General features: G+C 36.2%; 1 protein-coding gene across 5 annotated transcripts in view; it reads right to left on the bottom strand.

The window, feature by feature from the left end:
- Positions 1-23,508, bottom strand: part of LOC108970605 (FERM, RhoGEF and pleckstrin domain-containing protein 1) — a 66,019-nt gene that overhangs the window by 1,656 nt on the left and 40,855 nt on the right. For 3 of the 5 annotated variants that reach the window (XM_018936085.1, XM_018936086.1, XM_018936084.1), the window contains 6 exons: positions 20,549-20,655; positions 20,228-20,343; positions 19,931-20,165; positions 1,390-1,649; positions 835-1,306; positions 254-766 (listed from right to left, as the gene is read on the bottom strand). In XM_018936085.1, the coding sequence (XP_018791630.1) occupies positions 254-766; positions 835-1,306; positions 1,390-1,649; positions 19,931-20,165; positions 20,228-20,343; positions 20,549-20,655 (1,703 nt within the window). Of the gene's footprint in view, positions 1-253; positions 767-834; positions 1,307-1,389; positions 1,650-6,762; positions 19,350-19,930; positions 20,166-20,227; positions 20,344-20,548; positions 20,656-23,508 lie in introns of those variants that run through there. The other 2 variants (XM_018936088.1, XM_018936087.1) reach the window with 2 other exon arrangements.

The following is a 23,508-nucleotide window of genomic DNA, read 5'->3' as shown; positions in this document are numbered from 1 at the left end:
ATGTTTATTAATATATGTAAAGGAGTGTGCTAGTTTTCCGATGATTTAAGAAGTTACACATAATTCTAAAGACGACTGTTAATTCTTTACCGGTAAAACAAAACCTTAGCTAAAAACCTAACACACAAACAGCACGCAATTCAAACCTTCAATGGGGTTTAACCACTTTCAAAATATAAGCTCAATTTCGCGTTTACTCAAGTGTTACTTCTTAATTCATATTAATATTATCGCAAGTCTAAGGATTACTCACTGCAATTTTTCAGCGAAGTTAAGGTTAATTGTGCTGGTGGCTTATTTTTGATGTCTGCTGCCGCCTTGGAAAGCTCTGCCAGCCAAAGGGTCTTTTCTGCAGTAGTGCCAGCACTCACTGTTATTGCACATTGCCCACCAAATATGGAGAATGTATTGTGTTCGGCATTTTCTGTAAGCAGAGAGCGCACGGGGACGTGCCCGAAAATGCGGAATGACTGATCGATCGGCGATTTTGTGCCGTAAAGTAGAATGTCGGAAAATAAGAAGAAAATACGCTGCTGTAATCCTCGTTTCGAATGCTTGAGTAGACAACCTTGCCTAATCAATCTCCGTTGGTTCTGTACCAACTTATCGAAGCCGCTTATGTCTCGCTGCAATTCGCAGAGTTGCACGAAATTTTCCGATTCGGGTAATTGTTCACGAATCTGTTTGGTGGTTCTCAATAGAATGTGATATACCGCCTGGCAATCAGCATAGTCGACGTGCTCTTCAGTAAAGAAATCACACAATCCTGAGGAGTAGCATTCAAATCATGATTAGTTATTATTTAAAGCATAAAGGAATCGGTAATTTACTTACGTTCCAAGATGAGTTGATAGTGTAGTATGCGACTCAGTGGTTTTAGTAGCAATTCACCAAGTGGCAGATAGCACAATTTCTTCTGTTCGAAATCTTTGTAGATCTGTTGAAATCGCTCGTCTGTTTCGAACATCTCGTTCATGCAGTGCAAGATTTCAATGTGCGACTGTACATATTCATCGTAAACAGGCAACACGGCGATATTTTTCATCATCACATCGCCGATACGATGGGTATCGTGCGTTCCACGCCCCTCCCAAAGCACCATGCGATGCTCGATGTCGCGTAGAAATGTGTTGTGATGCTGTGCCATGGAGTCTAGAAAATCGAATAGAGGTTGCAAGTTCTCCACATCTTGTGCGGAAAGTTCTTGGCGGAATGATCGATTTAATATTTCCAAGTCCTTTTTATATGTTCTCTCCGTCATCAGCAATTCCTTTGCCAAAAAGTATGATTTCTCAGTGGGCCATTTCTAAAGAAATAAAATGTATTTTCATATTTATATGCTTTGAACACAATAATTGAAAATTATATTAAATCGAAACAATATCGTACTCTCTTCTTTGAATCACTTTCGACATCCAATGAGCTGCCATTGTGCTGTTCGTTATTGTTGTTCGACATGGCTACGCCCGTAGGGAGTTCGTGTCGCTTAGCATGCTGTATCTCGGCTTGTATTACATCATATGTACCGGCTTCTGAACGGGATAATGACGATGACTTGTCTGAGCCTAACGTTAGATCATACCGATTTTGTGGTGTGCCCACTTCTCCACGTCGATCCAGTGACATATTACCATTGATGCCGTGGTAATCTGTGAACATTTTTGTTGTTTTTATTAATATTTTAAGTTATTTTTATTATTGACTTCATCAAATTTTATTCCCTAACACATAGGTACTTATATTTTGAGACTTAACAAGTAAGTTTTAATTTAGTTTCGAAATAGAAACCTATTTATTTAATTAACTGGATAAGAAGCAAAACTTGTCATGAAACTAATAGATTTACGGCAAATTGCTGGATAAACATGTAATATGATACAATATCATATTTATTTCTTTTTTAATTCTTATTTGCGAAGATTTTTGGATGAAAGCTATAGCTTCCAGCAAAATTGCAAACTCAAATAGGTTGCAGTGCAAACATATTTTGATGATTGGTTTCGATCCATTCACCAAGAAGGGAAGTTAGGGAAGACGAAATCTCCTATGCGCATTCATAACGTTTTCAAATAATTATCATTTATATACCTATTCCAATCTTCCAAAGCAGCCATTACTTTTAAAACTACATATTTTTTCAAATTTCTATCAAGTCCAGTCGAATCCTTATTTAGTGATGATTTGTTTTTACTTTTATAAACAGGTTATTTACAATTATAATTTTTTCATGTTTCTGTCCACACTTGAACCCCTAATCATTCTTGAAATGCAATCCAAAAAATATAACGGAACGAAACTCTCGATTCCTCTGTTTCGAACTTTCTTGAGCAAAATGAATATTCTTACGCAACAAAACAAAATGTTGGAAAATCAAATCAAAACAACTGCATAACATCATGTTTCCACCATTTGTTTTTGGTGGATTTACTAAAAATTTATAGTAATTTGAGTGGCTTGTTCTGGCGTTAAAATTCCGCTGAAATCTTATCGAAGTTTTCGAGACTTTCTTAAGAGCTTGACTAACTTAAATACCCTTCCGTTATAGAGAAGAATTAAAACAAAAATCTATTATTGAATTTCATTATTTATTTTATGTAATCTTTAATGGAATTGTTATTAAGTTTGTAACATTTTTTGTTTTGAATTTGAAAGTGTTATGAGTTTTATTTAATAATTCATGACATTAGCTATATTATGTGTTTATGTTTGTGGTACATGTAACTTTTTGTCCAGTCGATTATTGGAAATATGTCCTGCAAATATGGAAAATTTCTAAGTTCCATTTAGTCAAAATATAACCACAATGAATATTCGCAGCCAAGTCCGCAATAAGAAGTTTAAAGCAAAAATTTGAGAAATTGAAAATTTCAATTATCAATCGACTGGACATCTTCAACTAAATTAAAGCCTTGTCTTTATGTGTCGTGTGTGAGTGTGCTTTGTTTTACTTAATACGCTTAAATGCATTACTTGACATCCTTAAGTACTTGTGCCTTCACTTAACCTAATTTCTTTAAATTCTCCATATATTTTTGGGATTTCTCATTTCTATTTTAATATACTCTAGAATTTAGCACATGTATGTGGCATCACTTTAAAACTACGAACAACAAAGCACGCGTACATGAATACTTATACGGTAAATATTGACAAGAGATCATAAAATTCGGCACATTCAAATGAATTCAACGATTTTGATTAGAAATTTTGATATCCGTCTATCAGTTTAAAACTATCGTATTAAATTTACAAACATACAGATGGGTATAACCATTATATATTAAGTGAAAACGGTTTCATATAACATTTATGCATATAACATACCTATATCTACGCAGAATAGAAGTAAGAATTAGAAATTTCCACAAGTGGTTCTAATTCAACAAAAATATACTTCCAAAAAACAGAAATGAAAACTTCCATAAACTTAGCACTTTAATTAATTTAAAAGAAAAATTCCAGAACTTCCACCACAATTTTTCTTTGCTTTTATTTAACTTAACTGTATGTTCTTTTATTTTAAGGCATATTCATCATTGAACAAAATATACTCTCAGTTATTTGAGATCTTAAAAAAGAATCTTAAAAAAAATCATATTTCATGGACATCACTTTTAACAAGTGTAAGGAGATACACCAGTAAAGGGCTTTTAAATGATTGGAAACTTATTTTTTAATTTAACACGTTAGGTTTCTGTTAACAGTGAAACAAATCTATTCCCTTTGCTGTAGCGTCGAAGCTTTTGAATCAGTCAACTTCAACGTAAACGTGTTTAGAGGGCGTTTTTCTCGAAACCCTTTCCAATTGGGGTACACGGAGCCCACTTATTATGTGTCCATTTTAAAATTTAGCTTTTGCTTTTATTACCTTGTAAACTACGTAAGATTTTTTTCATTTATTTAATTGTTTGCGGTAAAAAATGGGCATTTGTGTTTACAACCGCCATTTCGCGTAAAATTTATGTAAAGTTTAAATCATATCTTGATACTTCACAGCAAGTTTTATTTAGAATAAAATCCTGTCTTCTATATTCATTCAAATAACATGAGTCGGAAAAGTTTTCTACAAAACTTGAGAAAGTCGCCTCAAATATGTATCAAAAAATCATTTTTTTTTTGTAAAACCAAAAACAAGTTTAAAGAAGTTTGGGGGATAAAAATTAGTTTTTTTGCATTACTGCCAGAATGAATTATAAACTTTTCCAGTCTCCTAAGCGACAAATGTAGAACATAAATGAGATATCCAATAGATCCTGCCGAACAGATACTATATTTCTAAATTACTGTTTTAGCAATTTAAATTGTTGAAAAATAACACAAATTTTAATCATATTTTCTGTTTTTTTATATTTTTTATATAAGCCCATAGTCAATTTGAAAATTTCACAAAGTCGGCCAGATTCTTTTCTTGCCAACTTCTGAATAAGTGAGATGCACAAATTACTCTCTGAAAAAGGCTCAAAATAGGGCTAGAATTTAGAAAAAACTGTAAAAAATGTTATTGAAAAATGTTAGGAAAAAGTCTTCAATTCATGGCACCAGTTGCGGCCATTTTCTATGCACTAATCAACCTAGGTATGTTGAATTAAAATTTTATGGAAACAACCAACAACAACGACGACACCAGAATAGTCGCTCTAGTTATTTATTATATCATATACATATACATATGTATATATGTATGTATGTAGTAAGATCTAATAAAACTTATTTTTTCTTATATACTACGTATACTATATATTCTAAACTTAAAGAAAGGAACGTATAAAATAATCGGAAGTTTAAAAGTAGGTTACAGTAGTTCTTAACATCTTATTTGCTGTCAATGTTTCTAATTTACTAGGAAGCACATTATTATGTATTTGATTAAGGTATGTAAAAGCACATAAACATTTCAATAAATTCATTTTCTATTAAAAACAAATCAGACAAAAATTTGGCACTCCACTAAGAACTGGTAATTAGTTTAATATTACATTTGGCACCAGATATATGCATTTATATGTACATAAAGACATATAATATATATACTTGTAAAGTGAGTATTTTTCATACTTTGATTCACCAACATCCCAAACTTTTGATGATTTCCAGAAAAATCCCAAAACTTCTGTCGCTTGTATATGTGTGTGCGTGCGTAATACCGAATAGAAGATAAGTATAAATTGTGTGCTTTCCTTTTTATTGTTGGATGAAAAGCTGTGGGATTTCTTGGCAGTTTCTTATATTTCTTATTTATTTATCACTCAGTTTTATTAATAATTCAATTTTAACAGAAAGTTTTTGGTAATAATTTTTGTCAGCATAACTTTTATTAGCTGAAGGACTGACAAGATCCAAAGTTAATGGCACAAAATTTGGTTTACAAAAATATAAAGGGATTGAGAAATAAAACAAAACTTCTTCTGAACATTCTAATATGAATTGGCGTATCAAACTGACCTCATTGTATAATGTATTAATAACGCACTTCTTTCGAACCAATTTACTCCTTAAATTGCTATAACTTAACTTATGGAGAATTTTTTTCAAATGTGCCCCTTTGGCACAAGTAAGCGGTACGAATGCTAAATTTGAAAAATTTATTAATTCTTCTTTTAACATTTAAATAAAAATCGGTTATGTACTGAACAGCTGATCAGCGATGGTGATGCAGTTTTTTGAACTCATATAAAAATATAACCACTTTCTAGGGCATGCGGATGCATGTGACCCTCTAAAATACAAATGCACAAAATGTATGCAGAATTGTTGCAGACTATAGGACTTTTAATTATTTTATGATACAATGGTGTAAACTTTTACGAAGAAAGTTTAGCTGATTCAACCATTTACCAATTACAAAGTTTTAAATTTATTAGAAATAATTGAATCAAATAAAAACATAAAAATTGTTGGCAATCATGACCACAGTGTTAAAACTTTTGAAAAATTACGTTCTGCGCGAATTTTGACAACGCTTGCAACAGTATAACGAACTTCTGTGACTGGCGCAATTTGTGCAAAAAATCGGCAACACTAAATTTTTGTCTGCACATCAGCAGAGTACCAGCAAATTTGCAACACAGTTGCTGTACTGCTGTAATCATTGTAGAAACATACAAGTAACAAAAGAATCACATTTCAACAGCTGAGATCACCTGATCGAAATAGTTGATTTTTCAGCACAGAGATTTAAATCAAGGACTTAAAAATAGTAAAGAGGTTGCATTATAGGCGCGTTACCGATATTTTTGGGTGTTCGGTTCCCCAGGATGCCTATTTTCACACAAATAATATATAAAATACTAAACAAAAATATTTGTAATAATTTAAGCAAAAATAATTATATTCTTCAAATGTTTTTAATAMAATAGAAAATATTTACCAATATTTTTATACAATAATAAAATTTTAATCAAAACTATGTACATTTAATCTTTATTAACTTTAATAATCGGAATATATTTGAAAATTTAATAAAAAAAAAGTTGATTTTTCAGCAYAGAGATTTAAATCAAGGACTTAAAAATAGTAAAGAGGTTGCATTATAGGCGCGTTACCGATATTTTTTGGATGTTAGGTTCCCCAGGATGCCTATTTTCACACAAATAATATATAAAATACTAAACAAAAATATTTGTAATAATTTAAGCAAAAATAATTATATTCTTCAAATGTTTTTAATAMAATAGAAAATATTTACCAATATTTTTATACAATAATAAAATTTTAATCAAAACTATGTACATTTAATCTTTATTAACTTTAATAATCGGAATATATTTGAAAACTTAATAAAAACGTACTTAAAGTAATAAATTGTATAGCATAACACGGCAACACACTTCGCTTTTTTAAGGCCTTTGGCCGTCTTAGTAGTAGAATCATTAGGGAACCCTAATGAAGTGTCTGGCCTTTTGCCCCGAGTCTAACTCATTTTATGACATTTTTAATGTATTTCCTGTCATTCTATAAGATTTCGCCTGCCCATTTATGGGTGAAAATGATAGAATTTGTTACTTGTAGGTTTCTGCAACGCCTGTAATTACTGCGTAGCTCGGACGCACCGTAATTGCCAAAACGAGTCCATTCGACCGCAAACAGAATCGCCAATAGAAACAATTCAGCATTGAGATAATCAAGTTCAGGTTTTTGTCGTTTGAATTTGAATTAGAACATTTCATATCCCATACTCGCTATGTCATCTTAATCTGGTATGCTCATAATATGCTAAGGATAATAGAAATGCATGTGATCTCAAAATAAATTACCATCGTTTCTTTGTTTTTCAATACTTGACCTCTTAAATCGATAATACATATATCTATTAGTAATGTTCTTTTAAGGTTGTGTGTGTGTGTGTGTGTGTGTGTGTAGTGGTGCAGTTAAGTTGCTTTATATGCATTTAGCTATTTTAAATGTCTTCAAGTTTGCTTCTTTGATTCAGAATTATCCGATGAGTAAACAGTGCATTAAAATGTAACATTTTTAATACGATAATATATTTGTTGCTTTTACCAAGCTTTAGATAATCTCAACCTTTAACTTACAACAGATGTTCATGATTTTTGTATGCTTTTGTTTTTGTTTTCGTTTTAAACTATTTTTTTACTTTTCTTCTTACAGGCTACTAGCGTTTTCCCAAAACTTCTACATAATGTACGATTATGTTGTTGTAGTTAAAAAAGTTTAGCCATTTTAAAGTCAGGCAAATAAAGAATTTAATTAAAATTTTATATTTTCGCTAGTTAATTATTTAAAATTATTTCGTGTTAATATTTATAAACTTTATGGGGATTTGTCGAAAGCAAAATGGCTGCAGCAGTTCACACCATAAATCAGTCTCAATTGAATATAAGATGATTTGGAGAGTATTAGTCATTTTTTTATAAACAAGTTCAGGATCGATTTTTGTTTGTGTAACAACTTTGTTAAACTTCAAACGCGCTAACGCTTATTTAAGGATGCGTTGCCCTTTACATTTGCTACTACCAATAAGTTTTGATTACAATGCCTTCTACATATGTATTTATTTCAACTACGTAAGAGCACATTTACACTAGTGCCATGTTGTTTCATAGACCATCAGTTGAGAGCTCAACTGGAACTCAAAACTCCATTATGTGGACATATTCATTAGTGGTCGCTTAAATTATCCGAATCGTCAAACTTTGGCGGCGGGTCAACGCGTATATCCAACCCACATGCATAGCGTTCATACTCAATTGGTTCATTCTCATAGTCTGAAAGAAAGTCTGGGTACGGTAACTCGATATCGCCGCCGTATTGCGTATATGTGCCGTCAGTGGTGCGTCTTATCGTACCAGTTGCCTGTGCAAACCCACTGCTTTCCTCGCTTGAATTCGCAAAATCATCTGAGAGGCCATCTTTGCTCTCAACTTCACTATCCTCTGGAGTGAGGAATGGTCGAATCCGGGTTTGCTCTGGCAAAAGCGTTGTTTCAAGCTTTTCTACAGTAGCTTCACTTGTAACTGATTCTTCACGCTTTAGCTGACGTTTCTTGGTACGCGCTGGTTTTACCGGTTGGCCATTTGGCGGTGGCATTGGATGATTGGCTGGGGCGGGTTTAGTCGCCACATTCTGGCATGTCAGTGGTTGCATTAATTGCGTGTGAAACATTGGGTTGGTTATGTGACTTAAACGGTCGTATCGTGGAAAGCCCATTTCATCTACATTGTCCGTCATGTCCAAACTTTCAAACTTGCTGGACGTTGCGTAAGCAGCGCCAGAATATTGAGGGTAATCATCGTACTCGTCGGTTTCTTGCTCGTGTTCTAATTCTTCGTCAAATTCCAAATACTGATCTTCTGGTCGGTATGAGGGATCGGAACTACCAGAGTCGATTTCTGGCAAATAACCTTCTGAGCATTCGGAGCTCTCTTGTTCTATTAAAGCACGCTCCGTTGAACGCATTCTTTTAGTTGGCACTTGTCGTTTTCGACGGTATCCCTTGTTACGCAGTTTTGGATCTTGTGTTCGTATATCCATAGAACTATCAGTGTCATTGCCGCTTGGTGGACTCTTAATCATGGTATTCCGTGTAATTGAAGTTTTTCGTGGTGGTTTTTGTACCAATTGATTTGGGGGCGATTCTGAGCTCAAGCTACTTGAATAATAAGGTGAGCATTTAACGAGCTTTTCTGCCCGCTGCGGTAACATAGGAGATGACGTTTCTGTACTTGTGGTATTTTCACTGTAATTGGTGACTGTTGTGGTAGCTGACGATACACCGTTACCCTCTCCGCCCAGCGACGACTCCTCGTCAATACGTGGTGGCATTGACTCTTGAGAAGATTGCTGCGACTTCGACAACATGTGCTCATGAAAAGAGTTTGATTGTCGAAGTTTGTTGGTTTTGTATTCTCGTATTTGTGATTTAGACATGGTTTTATCATCATAGCTATGATGCTTCGCGAGTGGCTTATCCGGAAGTTGACCTACTGAATGAGTTCGTGGTAAATCGTTTGGTGACGTAATGGGCGGTATATTTGGTATAGGTGGCGGAGGAGCCTTCTTGGAAGAACTTACTTGCGACGAAGTCGATGCCTCAGATATGGAAGCTGAAGCGGAAGTTTCCTCGGCTTTACTAACTGCCTTCATGTGCTTTAACAAGGCTTGCATTAATGGCCGTGTTACTTGGGGCTTTGGTTTTGTCGGAGGCTGCGGTGCTCTTGGTTTTATCGCTGACGGTGAAGCTTTGGACTTTTGAGTAGAAGTGTTTACTTGTTGAGCTTGCGCTGTGGCTCCATGCAGTGGAACGAATTCCTGACTCTGATAACGTTCTGTTAGCTTCTCACTAGGAGAATATAATCGCTCTACGAAAGGAGCTTCACTTTCTGAAGAAATATCCTGACTTTGGTATAGCTTCGACATCATTTCCAGTGAACGTCGTTTTCGCGCAGCACTTGTATGCTCTGTAGCAACTTCTTTCTCCTCCATTTTTATTAAACGAGATAATGAATTCTGTCGTCCGTGGTCACCTAATTTCGGAGTGGAGCTTTTTTGTCCCGTTTCATCTAAAGTAGTGCGACCATTATTGCCATTACTTGCACTCCTGCGGTGCACTTGAGGAATAGCAGTACGCAACTCTTCACTGGGACACTTTTTAGAAATTCCTCGCGGCTGTTTCAGTGGTACATAGTCTATGTAGCTGCCTCTTCTTCCACTTCTTGGATCCTGAGCGTTTTCTCCAGGTTGAGGCCCTACCAAAGTGCGGCTGCTTGACGTAGACCACTCAGTCATTGTTTGGGCCATTTCTGTAAGCGTCAGTGTAGTGTCGTCGCTTTTTGTCGCCGAAGTGGCTTCAGACATTTTTTCTGTTTCAGAGTTCGATAGTATATCATAGCGCATACCATCAGATGAACCATTATCACCAGAAAGTCCTTTTGAAAAACTTCCACTTTGTTCATTCAAGCTTTCGGCCGATTTGTTTATTGAGCTCATACTAGATTTTGTATGATTTGACTTCTCACTTTTCGCACATGATTGGGTTGACACTGCTGAGAGACTATCTGACCCAGAGAGATTCGCGTATTGGCGGACTGTGTTGGTGCCCGTTGACCACTCAGAAATGCTCAATCCAATCGATGTGTCTTCCGAATGAGAGCTATGTGTACATTTCTTCTGTTGTAAACCCATACGCACCGTGCCGTCTAAATCAGTTCCAATTGAACTTGTTTCCTCTTCGGAATGACTAGAATGGCTACACCGTTTACAAGAACCCGTACTGAGATGTGATTCATAATTACGTCGTACGGTGGTCTGGTCTTCCATAAATGTTCCAGATGTTGATAAAATATCATCAATAGAGGTATCAGAGTTATTTGAACCTCGAGACAACTTTCGCAAATATTCGGTCGTACGATTTTCGTCTGTTGGTAATTGAATTTTTACAGTGCCTGGCATAAACACGTCATCACTTGATAAAACCTCGTCTTCGGAAATTGGACTTCGGATGGTTGGTGAGCGTGTTGGTTGGGATATGATTACCGACTCGGGACTAGAATCTTTTCTAATAGGAGAGATTTGAGTTGATTTTTGCGAGGATGAACATGTTACATTAAATGAAGACGAGAGGCAAGACGCCGCACTCAACGTTGAACTTAGACATGTTGGAGTGTCATGTTGAGTATCCTCATTACCGAAATCTTTATCTTCAAATGCTGCCGACATTAAATAAGCCGTATCCTCGTAAGGTAAAACTTTCGCCACATCAGGAGGAGTAATTGGAAAGTCTTCGTTGGAGAGCCGATCATCGACTTGGGATTGCACGTCATCATCTGTCTTATCGGTTGCTGTGAAAGACTCTACCATTACCTGATCTGCTCTTTGTGCCTCCGTGGCATAATATGTTTCAATATCTTCAATTATTAATGGGGGTTCCATAGCACTTGGTGGTGGGGAAGGCCAGTCCTGCGAGTCTTGCGATTGAAATGATTTACTGGCTTTCCAACAAAATGTTTTCGGCACAGGTTTATCCAGATCTGGCATTTGATAAATAGATTCTACTGGTTTTACTGGTACATGATCGAAGGGTATTTCGGGAAGTGGCCAATCTTCTGAATCTTGACTTCCTGCATTTGAAAGACACATAAGCGTGTGTCTATCCACGTCATCGCCTTGTTGCTCTTCGACTTGAGTGACAGAAAAGCGTCCAGTCACAACAATCGGAGATTTCGGTTCGTTGAAGCTGCCAATACTAGAGAGCCGATCACCAGTTGCAGAGTCACAAGGAATTTCTGGCATCTCGGCCGATGTACGTCGATCAGCATCTGATATATAAGCCAAATTGGTATTGCTTCGAGAATCTGAGCTTAAACTCGGTTGGTGATCTGTAGAACCAACAGATTCGTCTCGCATACTTACAGAATGAGTAGAAGCCTTACTAACATCGTCTTCCATACTAGATTTTTCTGAAGCTGTACTACGTTCAGATATCCGAGATAAAGTTCTTCCCAAAGTAAAACCGGTAGTATAACCAATTATATCCGTTGGGTTTACTCCGATTCCACCTAAAGAGCTTGTCATCGAAGGATACCCAAATGTAGTTGGGAAATCATTTAATTCATCTTGAAAACTGGTGTCACTTTCCTTTTGGTCATCTGGTGACACCTCTTTTAAATCGCTGTCAGAAGAATCACGTAAAGGATTGTTGGCATCGTATCGCTCATAACCATCCGTTTCAACGTGATGCCAAGGGTCATCTGTACTAGAGCTGCCAGAGCTTTCTATAGGAAACGGCTTCCATGTTGATTGTTGCTCTTTCTGTACTAATTCTCCTCTACGATGTGCCGCGCCCATTGAACCAGAACTACTTTCGGTCTCAAAGGATCCTCGAGATTCTACACTTAACGATCCTTTCGAGTCAAAACTTGACTTTGATTCCTGTGAACTACTTCCCGATTTTCCAGTCTTATCACCACCATCCATTTTGACTACCGCCAGTTTTTTGCCGACATTAGTACGTGCAGGTTTTTCGATTTTGGGAGGTTTCTTCGAGGCACCAGAACTAGACTCACTATCCTCATTTCGTTGAAGAAGTTTTGTTAGTTTTTCATCAATTGGATCCAAAAAGCTTTCAGTGCTTATGCCCAAATCGATTGGACTTTGTTTCTCTAAAGTTGGAGTTGTTGGTTTCTTTACTATAATTTTTGGCTCGTTGGTTGGGGTGGTTTCATTTGAACCACCGCTAGGACTTGTTTTAGCCGGAATAGGTGTTTTTGCTACATCTCCCTCATTACCTACTTCTAATTTTAACATTCTTTGTTTAAGTTCTAGACATTTCTTTTCTTCAATATCTCCAAAATCTTGGGAAATTCCCAAAGGTCTTGCGATGGAACAGCTTACACTGGACTCTTCGTCCATAGAACTTTTCTCCTTCCCACCACTTACAGATAAACTCCAATCATGATGATGTTCACCACGATGAGGACTAACATCTTTTTCCCCACTTGTCCACGAATCAGAACTTTTAGATTTGTCGCTCTGCTTCTCTAAGCTATGTTTCTTCTTAGTTTCGGATGTTTCAGCTTGTTTTTCAAAAGTTTCTAAAACAGATTTCTCGATCAGTGGACTCGTATTTGGTGGGGTTACTAAAATATTTAAATCGGATGTTGGTGTAGCACAATTGGAATATTCCAACGGAATAGCATCCTCCAAGGTTGCTTGTGTCTCCAGTATATTACGATCTGGTTCCAATGTACGAGGTTCATTATCAGAAGTATCCGAACCAACGAATTCATCACACTCAACAGTAATCCACGAGCCTGTCTCATCGCTACGACTACGATCCAAGCTTAATCGGTTAGTATCTTGACGAGACACTTTTAAATGACGACATTCTCCCGAGTTATCATCTTCTTCAATAGACGGTTCTTCGCATTCAATTGTTGGTACGCGGTGCGGATAAACTTCTGGTGGAACTGGAGATTTGCTTGCTGGTGAATGACTATCATCCACTGACACAAATGAATCCAAGCTCTCTGCCGTGGATGGTTTACGGCTATATGTACCTTCACTTTCTTTTGTATCTTCGGATGGCAAAGATCTTTTTAGTATTTCTAATGATCGCCTTTCTGAAATAACCGCTTGCATATCTATATCCTCATGAACATTGTACTGATGTGCAAACATGCGCCGATCACCAATAGCACTTCGTGTGGTAGATTTCTCATCAACTTTCTTTGGTTCGGCAGTTGGTGCCGGTTTTTTATCATCAAGGCTTTTTGTCTTTATATCAGTTCCCAAATAATGATGTTCCGAAGGTTTTTCCAAACTACTAGACTTACCATCAATTTTTTTATGCACAACACTTCCTTCAATTTTTTGTTTAATCTCTTGGCTTTTGGCAATTTTTTTAGGTGACTTAATTACCATGTCATCCGGTACGTCTGATTTTTCGGATTCTTCGAAAGATTTATTACGATCTTCGAAGCTGCGATTGGCTTTGTCTAACTTGTCTGGGCTACGTCCTTCGTCGAAGCTGCGACTAAATTTTACTAACGACGTGTCCAACTTTCGTGGAGATTTCGCTATTAAAACGTGATCTTCAGCCTTGCTCTTAAACTCTGTTTCTATTATAATTTTATCTCCATCCGTCTTCACTGAGATTTTATCTTCAGGGGCTGGGAATGGTGGCAGTGAATCTTTAACAGGACTAAGCATAGTTATGGTCTGTTTCATGGCAGACTCATATAATTTTTGTTGTCGTTCTTTTCGTTTTGCAATATCTGCTTCTGTTTCCTCTTGAGACTTGCTTTTATCCTTGCTCAGGCGACGAGCTTCAATGGAACGAGGACGTTCCTTTGGACTTGATTTCTTTCCTTTACCATCCTTTACCTTACTATCGTCTACACTAGTACGTCGAGATTCTGGACGACTTCGCGATGCTCCTGCTTTTAATTTTGTACTCTCTGGAGACTTTGGTCCAATTTTAAATTTGCCTTTGCCAGTACTTTCGATACTACTAGCTCGCGAAACACCCGGAGATGTTTTTCGAGAACTATTGGCTGAGCTATAGGGCGACCAGTCAGTGAAACGGTACTTAGGTATATCCAATATTAAGTGATCTCCACTCCTAAGTCTCATCTTCGACTTTTTCTTTGCTTTTATTTTAACACCTTGCAATGCAATTTTCTCAATAAACTTGAGCTGATTTAACAACTGTATCTCTTCCTCATCAATGGATACTGTATTCAGTAAAGAGTCTTTTCCTGCAGTATGATAACTCGTTTGTGTCGGTATAGAGCCAGCGCAAGAGTGTATGCTGTCAGCAGTATCGTCATCTTGCTGAACACCACTTCCTCGTTCCAGTGACTTTTCTTCCAATATTTCAGCTTCCTCCTCAAATCCAACTGTATCATCTTTGGACGAAAATGCGTTCATAGGTGGAAGTCGGTGTAGTGATATGACTGGAGTATCTAGGCTCTTGGTACGCCTCTCAGTTGTTGGTGACTCTTGAGTAGCTTTTTGTCGCTGGAGTGATACCGAACCTTCGGACAAATTTAGACGCGCATGAGCGAAAAGAACCGGTGCATGACCTTTAGATCGCATCACTATTGAAGAATCTATGATTTCTTCAATAAATTTGGCTTTTGATTTTGGCATTTCAGTACGTGGTGATGATTTCTTCTTAAGAGTATAATCAATATCTGATTCCGTTATTTTTTCCTCTTGACAAGTTTCATAAATATCATCGTTACTGCGGAAAAACTCGGCGTGTTCTAATATTGGCGACGGAATATTTTCGTTGCGTTGATAATCGTTAGTGCACTCATCCATACGTCTGGTTGGAATGTGCAGTGGCTCGTCTTCCGAGGACGGAATGGAAATCGATCTCTCAGAAATTCGTCTTAATTCTGTGGTATTGGCATATTGTGGATCAAGTTTTTGTGTATGGTAACGACTTTCCAGTTCAGCAAGCCGACGGCATTGTGGCGGTGACCCCTCAATTTCAGTCGAGCTCATAGTCTGTCCACGACCCCATGCAGCGGATATCAAACGGCTCTGTTCAATGCGCAATATTGGTTCTATTTCTTTACGTGACTGAGGAGGTGAAAACTCAAGTCTTGCGGGTATGGCTTCTGCCGAACCAAAAACATCGTCTGAATCCAAACTTTCATCGTCAGAAGAGAATGATGTTATGCGAGTTTTGGCTTTCTTGGGTTTATTAGAAATTTTTGTTTTTGGTATTATACGTGGCTTTACCACTTTCCTAGTATTGGCTTGTAGTTCTTTCCGCAAATTCTGTATAAGTTCTATTTGTTTTTGCTCCAGTTTATTCTTTTGGTGTTGTATACTTTCGGTTCGAGATGAAGTTGCGGAATCACTTTCTATTTGACTGAGTTTTTTATTAAGTTTCTCTAACAAAGATGGATCCATTTGTTTAGTAATATCTCGCTTAGGTGAAGATAATTCGATAGTTGGTATGGACTTATTAACTTCCAAAGTTATGGGATCTACTTTAGAAAGATCAATGTTTTTGGTAAATAGAAACTCTTTAGTTTCTGCTGGTAACAAACTGTCCAATATGTCTGGTAGAAAGTCAGCGACCTGACTATTCGAAGTCACAGCTTTTGTAGACTCCGTTTTTGGTGATTTTGGAGATTTTGGCGATTTTGGGGACTTTGGTGATTTCGGCGATTTTGGTTTTGTATGTTTCTTTTCCCCAAGTGAAGGAGCAGTGCCATTCATAATATGGCGCTTATGTAAAACATATGGAATATCATCTTTCAAGACTTTTGGAAAACGTCTGTCATACTCTCTGAAGAAACTCTTTGGCAATTCAAAACCGGTTTTTGGAATATCCGTCAAAACTGAGGGCACATCGAAACACTTTGGAATCTCAAAATTACCATGTGCCTTGCAAAGCGGTGGAGCACTCGGTATTTGCTTGTATATATAATCTTCATCACTAGAATCGGCTGGAGTTAAATCTATGGACTTCTGATGCATCAACACATGACGACGAGAGTTACTACCAAGACGAGCGCGATTCGCCAATGAATTGGGATCACTTTTAGTGCGTTCCACTGTAGCATGTGTATAGTTAAGAGGAACCATAATCGGATTGTACTCTTCAAAATGGGTTTTAGCCATCAACTCCTCTTTACGAGTTACTTTTTGCTTAGCAGCACGCGCTTGTTGTTTTTCGAATTCTGACACTAGTTCTGGTGTTAGGGGATACTCTGGGCTCTGTTTGGTCTTTTCTTCTTTGCCTTGTACTTCCCACTGTTTGGTATAGTTCTGAATGCATTCAATGCGATCCTGATCGAAGCTGAAAATATTCTCACTGTCCGAACGTCGCCGGAACGCAGAAATTTTCGACGACTGCGAGTCAACTTTTTTAATTGGTGCAGTCTGATCAATAGAGTCGTTGGTCTGAATTTCTTTTTCTTTGCATTTCTTACCTGATGCCGGTGTCGAAGCTGCATCTGGTGATTTGCTTCCAAATGATTTAGTATTCCTCTCAATTTCTACATTTTGGAGACTGATCGAATGTACTTTGGATGTTTTGTGTGACTTATTGCTAGGAAACGTTGAATATGTGTCACGACTGTCGTAAAATGAGCTGTTTGCAGTCGAGCTGTGTGTGTCAGACAATAAACAATCGTGGCTTTTTACTTTTGGCCGTCCGCAGAGACTATCAGTTTCGACACCTTCCACGGCATCGTAGTAATCACTCTTTGATTCTTGACTAGATTGCTGATATTTTTCATATTGATCCTTTTTATTTAAATGCTTTAGCTTTTTTCCCGTGGTGGTTGGCATCTCATAGTTGCGACCGAAACAGTCTCCTATTAATGATTCTTTTGAGTCTTGACTAGATGCCACTGACGTCTTACTCTTGGTTGTCTCACGCGACTTTTTGCTGTCGGTGTGATACAAACTGTCCCGCGATTTTTTGCTAGAGTCTGAACTACGCGACATTTTCGTCTCAAAGACTTCACTCCGACTCTCTTGACTAGAAGTGCGCGAAAGAGCCTCTTTGACCTTTTTATAAAAGCTACCATCTGACTTCACACATAACTTCTCCCGTGGCAAGTAGCGCGGATCTTCCGAGTCCCAAATTTCATTCATGATATCAACAGCGGACTTACATTTGACATCCATAGCTGAACGATATTTATGTTGTTCTGAAACTGACTCATCATCACTCGGTATATAGTTACCTGAATCAAGCGAGCACGAGCGCATATGGTCATCAGATCGGCGATGACCACTGAAAAAGTCAATGTCATATTTTTCAAGGAGCTCATAACTATCCTGTGAAATATCGTCTTGGGAACCACCATAGTCAATTTGATGTCCGTAAGCACGCTTGTGCTGGTGATCTTGAGTATTATATGTACTGCCTGGATAACTAGATGAATATACTTTTGAGTTGGGCAATGGGGAAAAGTCTTGAGTGGCATCAATTGAATGGTTCTTGGTAATATACAATGAATGTCTCGAATCATCGTAACGGGTAACGGGAGAGTCAATACGATTAAACGAGAGGAACTCCTTGTCGAAAGCAGTCATTGGCTTGGACTTTTCGCTTTCATAAAACGAAGAAAAATCATATAGATCTTTGCAAGAACTACTCTTCAACCAGGACTCCTTCTCAACTTGGTCGTAAATGTTCTCCCCATCATATGCCTCCTTATTATATTGGCTTGTAGAGTATAAGTTGCCGGAAGATATTTCAAATTCAAGTTTTTCCGACGAAGTCTTAAAACGATTCAATGGTGACCCAGCGGTGCTGCGCTCCTCAGCGGAGCTGACCGGCTTACTATCGTTGAATACTAAATAATTGTTTGTAATATTTGTGTTAGGACGCAAATTGCCTATCGAGTGAGCATGATGAGTGATATAATGACTGTCATAGGAATCCACAGAGTCTACGCCGGACAGTTCGGAGTTGCGAGGCAGTGAGTGCGTATGTCGTCGTGTCGTTGCACCTCCTATGCCCGACACAGAACTCTGTGAGTCCATTGACGGTGTAAGAAAGTTTTCGGAATGAGTTAGTTTAGCACGCTCTGCGGTCGCATAGCGTTTAGTACCGAACCCAGTTCCGAAATATGACGAAGACGAGTCAGACGGATGATTTAGGTCGTTGTGATATTGATAATTAAGACTCGAAAACCCGCGTTCAGGTTCGAATTGACCGTTTTGCTCTTGCATATCCGTCATGCCCAGTTGTTTAGCTCGTGTATACTGTAATATGGATTCATCAATAAACTCATCACTAAAGTGTTTCTCACGTGATTTAGATTTAGTTTTGCGATTAACGGTCGCATAAATGTCGTTACGATCATTCAGATTCAAATTTTCGGAATTGGATATTTTATTTTCGGGTTTGGGGGTAATACTCGTAAAGTCAGGGTATTTATAATGCCCAATATCGTTTATGTCGGTGTATATAATGTTATCTGTTTCAGTTTCAGTTGAGTTATTATTATTAAGCAAACACTGTTTAGACATCGAATAATTGGTACTGCTATAATGGACTGGGGTGACAGTTTGCGATTGGGACTCCTGTGACCGAAGCTGCTGATGAAGGGCAGGGCCCGGTGCCGCTGATACCATACTCTCCCGATTGGTTGTAGATGCTGTCAAGTCCGAATCCGCTTCCTCCTCGACTAATTCCTCCTCCTCCTCCTCCAAATCCTCCTCCTGTTCCAACTCCATAGAGCTGCTGAGATCCACCGACAGACCCACTGTGTTGGTTGTGATAGTGTTGATGGTGTTGCTGTTGCTGGTGTTGGTGTGCATGAGCTGCGGCGACACAGGGACATACGCTTGAGATGCCACTGAGACTCGACGAGGGGTGCTGCTGCTGTATAAGTGGGACAAGTGGCTCAGACCTATACCAATATGACGCATGCCGCAGAGCACAACGAAATTTTAAGAAATATACAGTTAGACAATGCAATACCAAAATATATTTCCAAAGATATCAATACAAACCATAAATATGTAACCGAAAATCACGAAATTAATATCCATGCACAAACACTTCTTTTCTATTAAATATATTTGAAATCAGGGTATCAACACAGGTATATACGGTAAAATATAAAGAAGAAACAATTGCTGACTTTTGACAAAATACCAAAACTATATTGCATAACTGTTTTGGGCATGATTAAATTGTAGACTGAAGAAAACATTCTTTTTTTTTTTTTTGTCGAAACTTTCCAATGGCACATTGCACTTCAGTTCGAGGGTATTGAATCCAATAAAAATTTTAGCACATAATTTGTGGTATAAGTACCAAAAGTATCAAATGAATTCAACTCACAACAAATATATAATAATCAATAATAAATAGTTAAATAAATCACTGGGTAAATAAAATTTTAACTTTTTCCATAATATAACAAAAAATTAAATACTGCAACTGAGAATTCATCTGCTCTAGTATATTTTAATATGTTGGACTCACCTAAATTGTGATCTCCTTGATGCGCACGAGCCTGATCTTGGGCGCGAATATTGTTGTGTTGCTGGCTGTTGTGGTTGAGCGAAGTCCACGACCCCGGACCCTGAGGAGAGACAGAGCGGTTCGAATTCATTTGGTCCATAGCCGCTGCCGAGTGGTGTTGCTGTTCCTCCGCCAATGTTGGCGATTCCGGAGCATAATTCTTCGTCTGATAGATCTCCACCTGGGCTGCTGTGACCTAGACGCACATCAAGGACACAGATAAATTGTTGTTATTGCATAAAAAAACAATATTTTTACTTGAGAACGCGTGTGGTCTGTAGGATTGTCTTGTCGGCGATCCAAGGTATCCGCTGCCTTCTTCGTCAGAGAAAGCGTCGTCGAGGCGGTGCATTGATTGCGATAATCCCAGTCCGCTTCAATGCGCAACAAAGATGGAAGAATAAAAAATAAAATAGGAATTATTTATTTATATAGTATACAATATAAACTATGTTTCCCAATATAATACGATAACATTAAATAGCAAATGTCACTTGCGAATATCTAACACATATATTACTAAAGAAACAAACAGAAAAATCTTAAATGAAAAACACAAAATCTTAAAACAGTACAAACCAGTGTCAATTGGGAGAAGGGGATTGGCTGAAATGCTGGAGTTCACATACGTATGCGACTGACTTCGGCTACTAGCATTCAAAGGCCCTTGCCGGAATGACTGTGACCTGCAGCAAAAGAAAAGACAAGAGGATACCACGTTTTTATTTGCATGCTCGTTTATGTTTTTATTTGATTTTAATGCGTTTCTTATTTAGTTTCAAATTCTTTCTCTTTTTATGTTGTGTTTTGTTAGTTTTCATTTATAGCTGTTTAATTGGAGAACGTTTCATTATCTTTTCTATTTTATGAAAATATCTACAGAACGCTTATTAACAAGAAATTAAACAAATAAATTAAATCAGAAACAAATTACAACAAAATTAAATGCAAAAGAGAAATATTAGCTATAACTAAGAAGATAAAAAAAAGAAAACAAAGAATAAAATGTTTCTTTGTAGAACAGTTGTCTACAAATTACAAAATTAACTCCACACACAATAAATTTGTAAACAGATTATTAATTATTAAGTATATTCATAGTAAATAAAACTTTAGTTTCGCAGATAAGATAAAAGAACAGCAAAAAAAAAAGAAGCACACCAGCGCATTAAGTTTATAATATCTCTAAAATAAAGGTCTATTTACAATCCAATAACCCGTAAAGCTAGGCGTATATATTAAATAAAAATAAAAGGTTTACAACATTTAAAATCTAACTAAGTAAAGAAAATATATCAACAAATTTAATCTCTTACAAGCTTGAGTATAAGATTCTACATTTCCACATTTAATAACATGCAAATATTGTAGTAATTAGTCGAAAAAAAGATTAAATCAAACGAAAATCGAATATTATACGATTCAAATAACACAGCGAGAAATACCAAAATTTTCAGTTAAGACATTAAATAAAAAGGTTTCAAAATATTTTTTATGAATTTTTCTTAACACCTCAAGGATCATAAGGAATAATTTGATGCAAATTCTAGCAAAAGCGAATTCGTTTATATTAAATATACGGAAAAGTTAATTCCAAAATGTGATTAAAGAAAATGCTCACAAGCACCATATTGAAGATATTTGGTGAACATTAAATAGATACTTTCCGAAAAAAATACTAATTTAAAAGTAAGCTTTTCGAAGGTTTTAATATATGGAATTTATTAATTAGTTTGTAATTATTGATATTTGTGCTTTAAATAGAAATAAAAAAAAAACCGTTAACTTTGGCTGCACCGAAGTTAGAATACCCGTCACAATTAAAGAAGTTTCCAAATAATATTTTAGCTTTGATCGGTCAATTTATATGGCAGATATATGCTATAGAGATTCAATCAGAACCATTTTTTCGAACTACATTATTGCCCTAGACAATAACCCCTGCCAAATTTCGTGAAGATGCCTCTTCAAATAAAAACAATTTTCCATTCAAGAACTTGATTTTGATCATTCAATTTGTATTGCAGCTATATGCTATAGCGATTCTGACAACAAACAGCTTCTTGGAGCAAAAATACGTGTGCAAACATTTTGATCGATATCTCAAAAACTGATGGACTAGTACTGGAGCGTATATACGGACAGACAAACTGACATGATTAAATCAAGTCAACTCGTCATGCTAATTAAATATATATATTTTTATATGGCTCATTGAGTATGGATCGTGGAAAACTTAATACACCCTGATCAGGATTTTCAGAATATAAATTAAGAAAAGCTTTAACAGGCATCGGATTATACTAATAAAATAATATTTTTTGCCCAATGATTTTAGACGAATTTTCCAGGATTAGGCACTAGATTTGATTTGAGTGGAAACTGCCAGGAGTAGCGATGGTCACCCCAAGTAGTTTCGGTTGGAAGTGTTGGATCAACACAAATAGACTTTACTTTTAACATCATCAAGTTTACTTTTATAAAATGAAACAATTCATTTTAAAATGTTTTTTTTTATTTTTTTTTTTTATAAAATGAAATAATTGATTTGCAAAAAGTTATTTAAAAATGTAATTTTTTCATGTCTCTTACTACACCTAACGCCATAGTATAGTTGTACATTAATTTTGCTCCAATAATAAACACAAGAAATAATAGTTAGTTTGGACTCATGCGTAAAAATTTCAAGGTTGTAACATTCAAAGGTATTAAATAATACCAGATAGGAACTGCAATCAAAGATAAATTAAATATTTACAAATATATAAATTAGCATTGTTATAAAAATAATAATTTTTCTAAAGACCATATCAGATAAATTGATCAAAATTAGTATATTTAATTAGATCTTAAGTTATATCCAATAACACACTCACTGAGAAGTAAAAAATAAATATTTCAGATGACATGTATGAGTATGATAGTTTGGGAGTTAATTTATAATACTATAAAATTAATATTAACCGTAACTAGTTTGCCAATCAACATACAAAAATATTAAAGAAAAATGTTTAATATACACAGAATACAAATGAAATAAGTTTTCAAAACTATTGTATAATTGCAAAGAAATATTTTTAACTAAACAAGAGATTCAACAAAAATTCAACTCGATTTTTATACATTGTGTAGTTAAATTTTATTTTTAAGCACATTATCTTATTTTACAACCAATTCGCTTTAAAATCCTCTTCTCTTTTCTGAGTTTTCTATTGACATTAAACTCAGTGATGCAACTTCTCTTAAGTTGATCAACACAGTTAAATATTTATAAATTTTGAGTTATAATAACTGTCAAGTACGAATGAATAGTAAGCCGAGTTTACGTATTATGAGCGTTTTTCATACATACGAGCCGCAACTATACGAATACATGGATAGTGGGAAAATCAAGTGTTTCAAAGTAAAATAACCTTAAAATAAATGAAGTATGCAGTATGTTTTATGATTTTATATTAATGGAAATGATATGCAATTAGTATAAGCAACAAATAAGTGGTTTTATATTATTAATTTAGCAAATGAAACACACTTAGAAA

The sequence above is a fragment of the Bactrocera latifrons genome, unplaced genomic scaffold, assembly GCF_001853355.1.
Source record: "Bactrocera latifrons isolate USDA-ARS-PBARC rearing strain unplaced genomic scaffold, ASM185335v1 scaffold_301, whole genome shotgun sequence".
NCBI classification, from domain to species: Eukaryota; Metazoa; Arthropoda; class Insecta; order Diptera; family Tephritidae; genus Bactrocera; species Bactrocera latifrons.
Note: the sequence above shows the minus strand (reverse complement) of the source record. Positions and strands in the feature narration are given on the sequence as shown.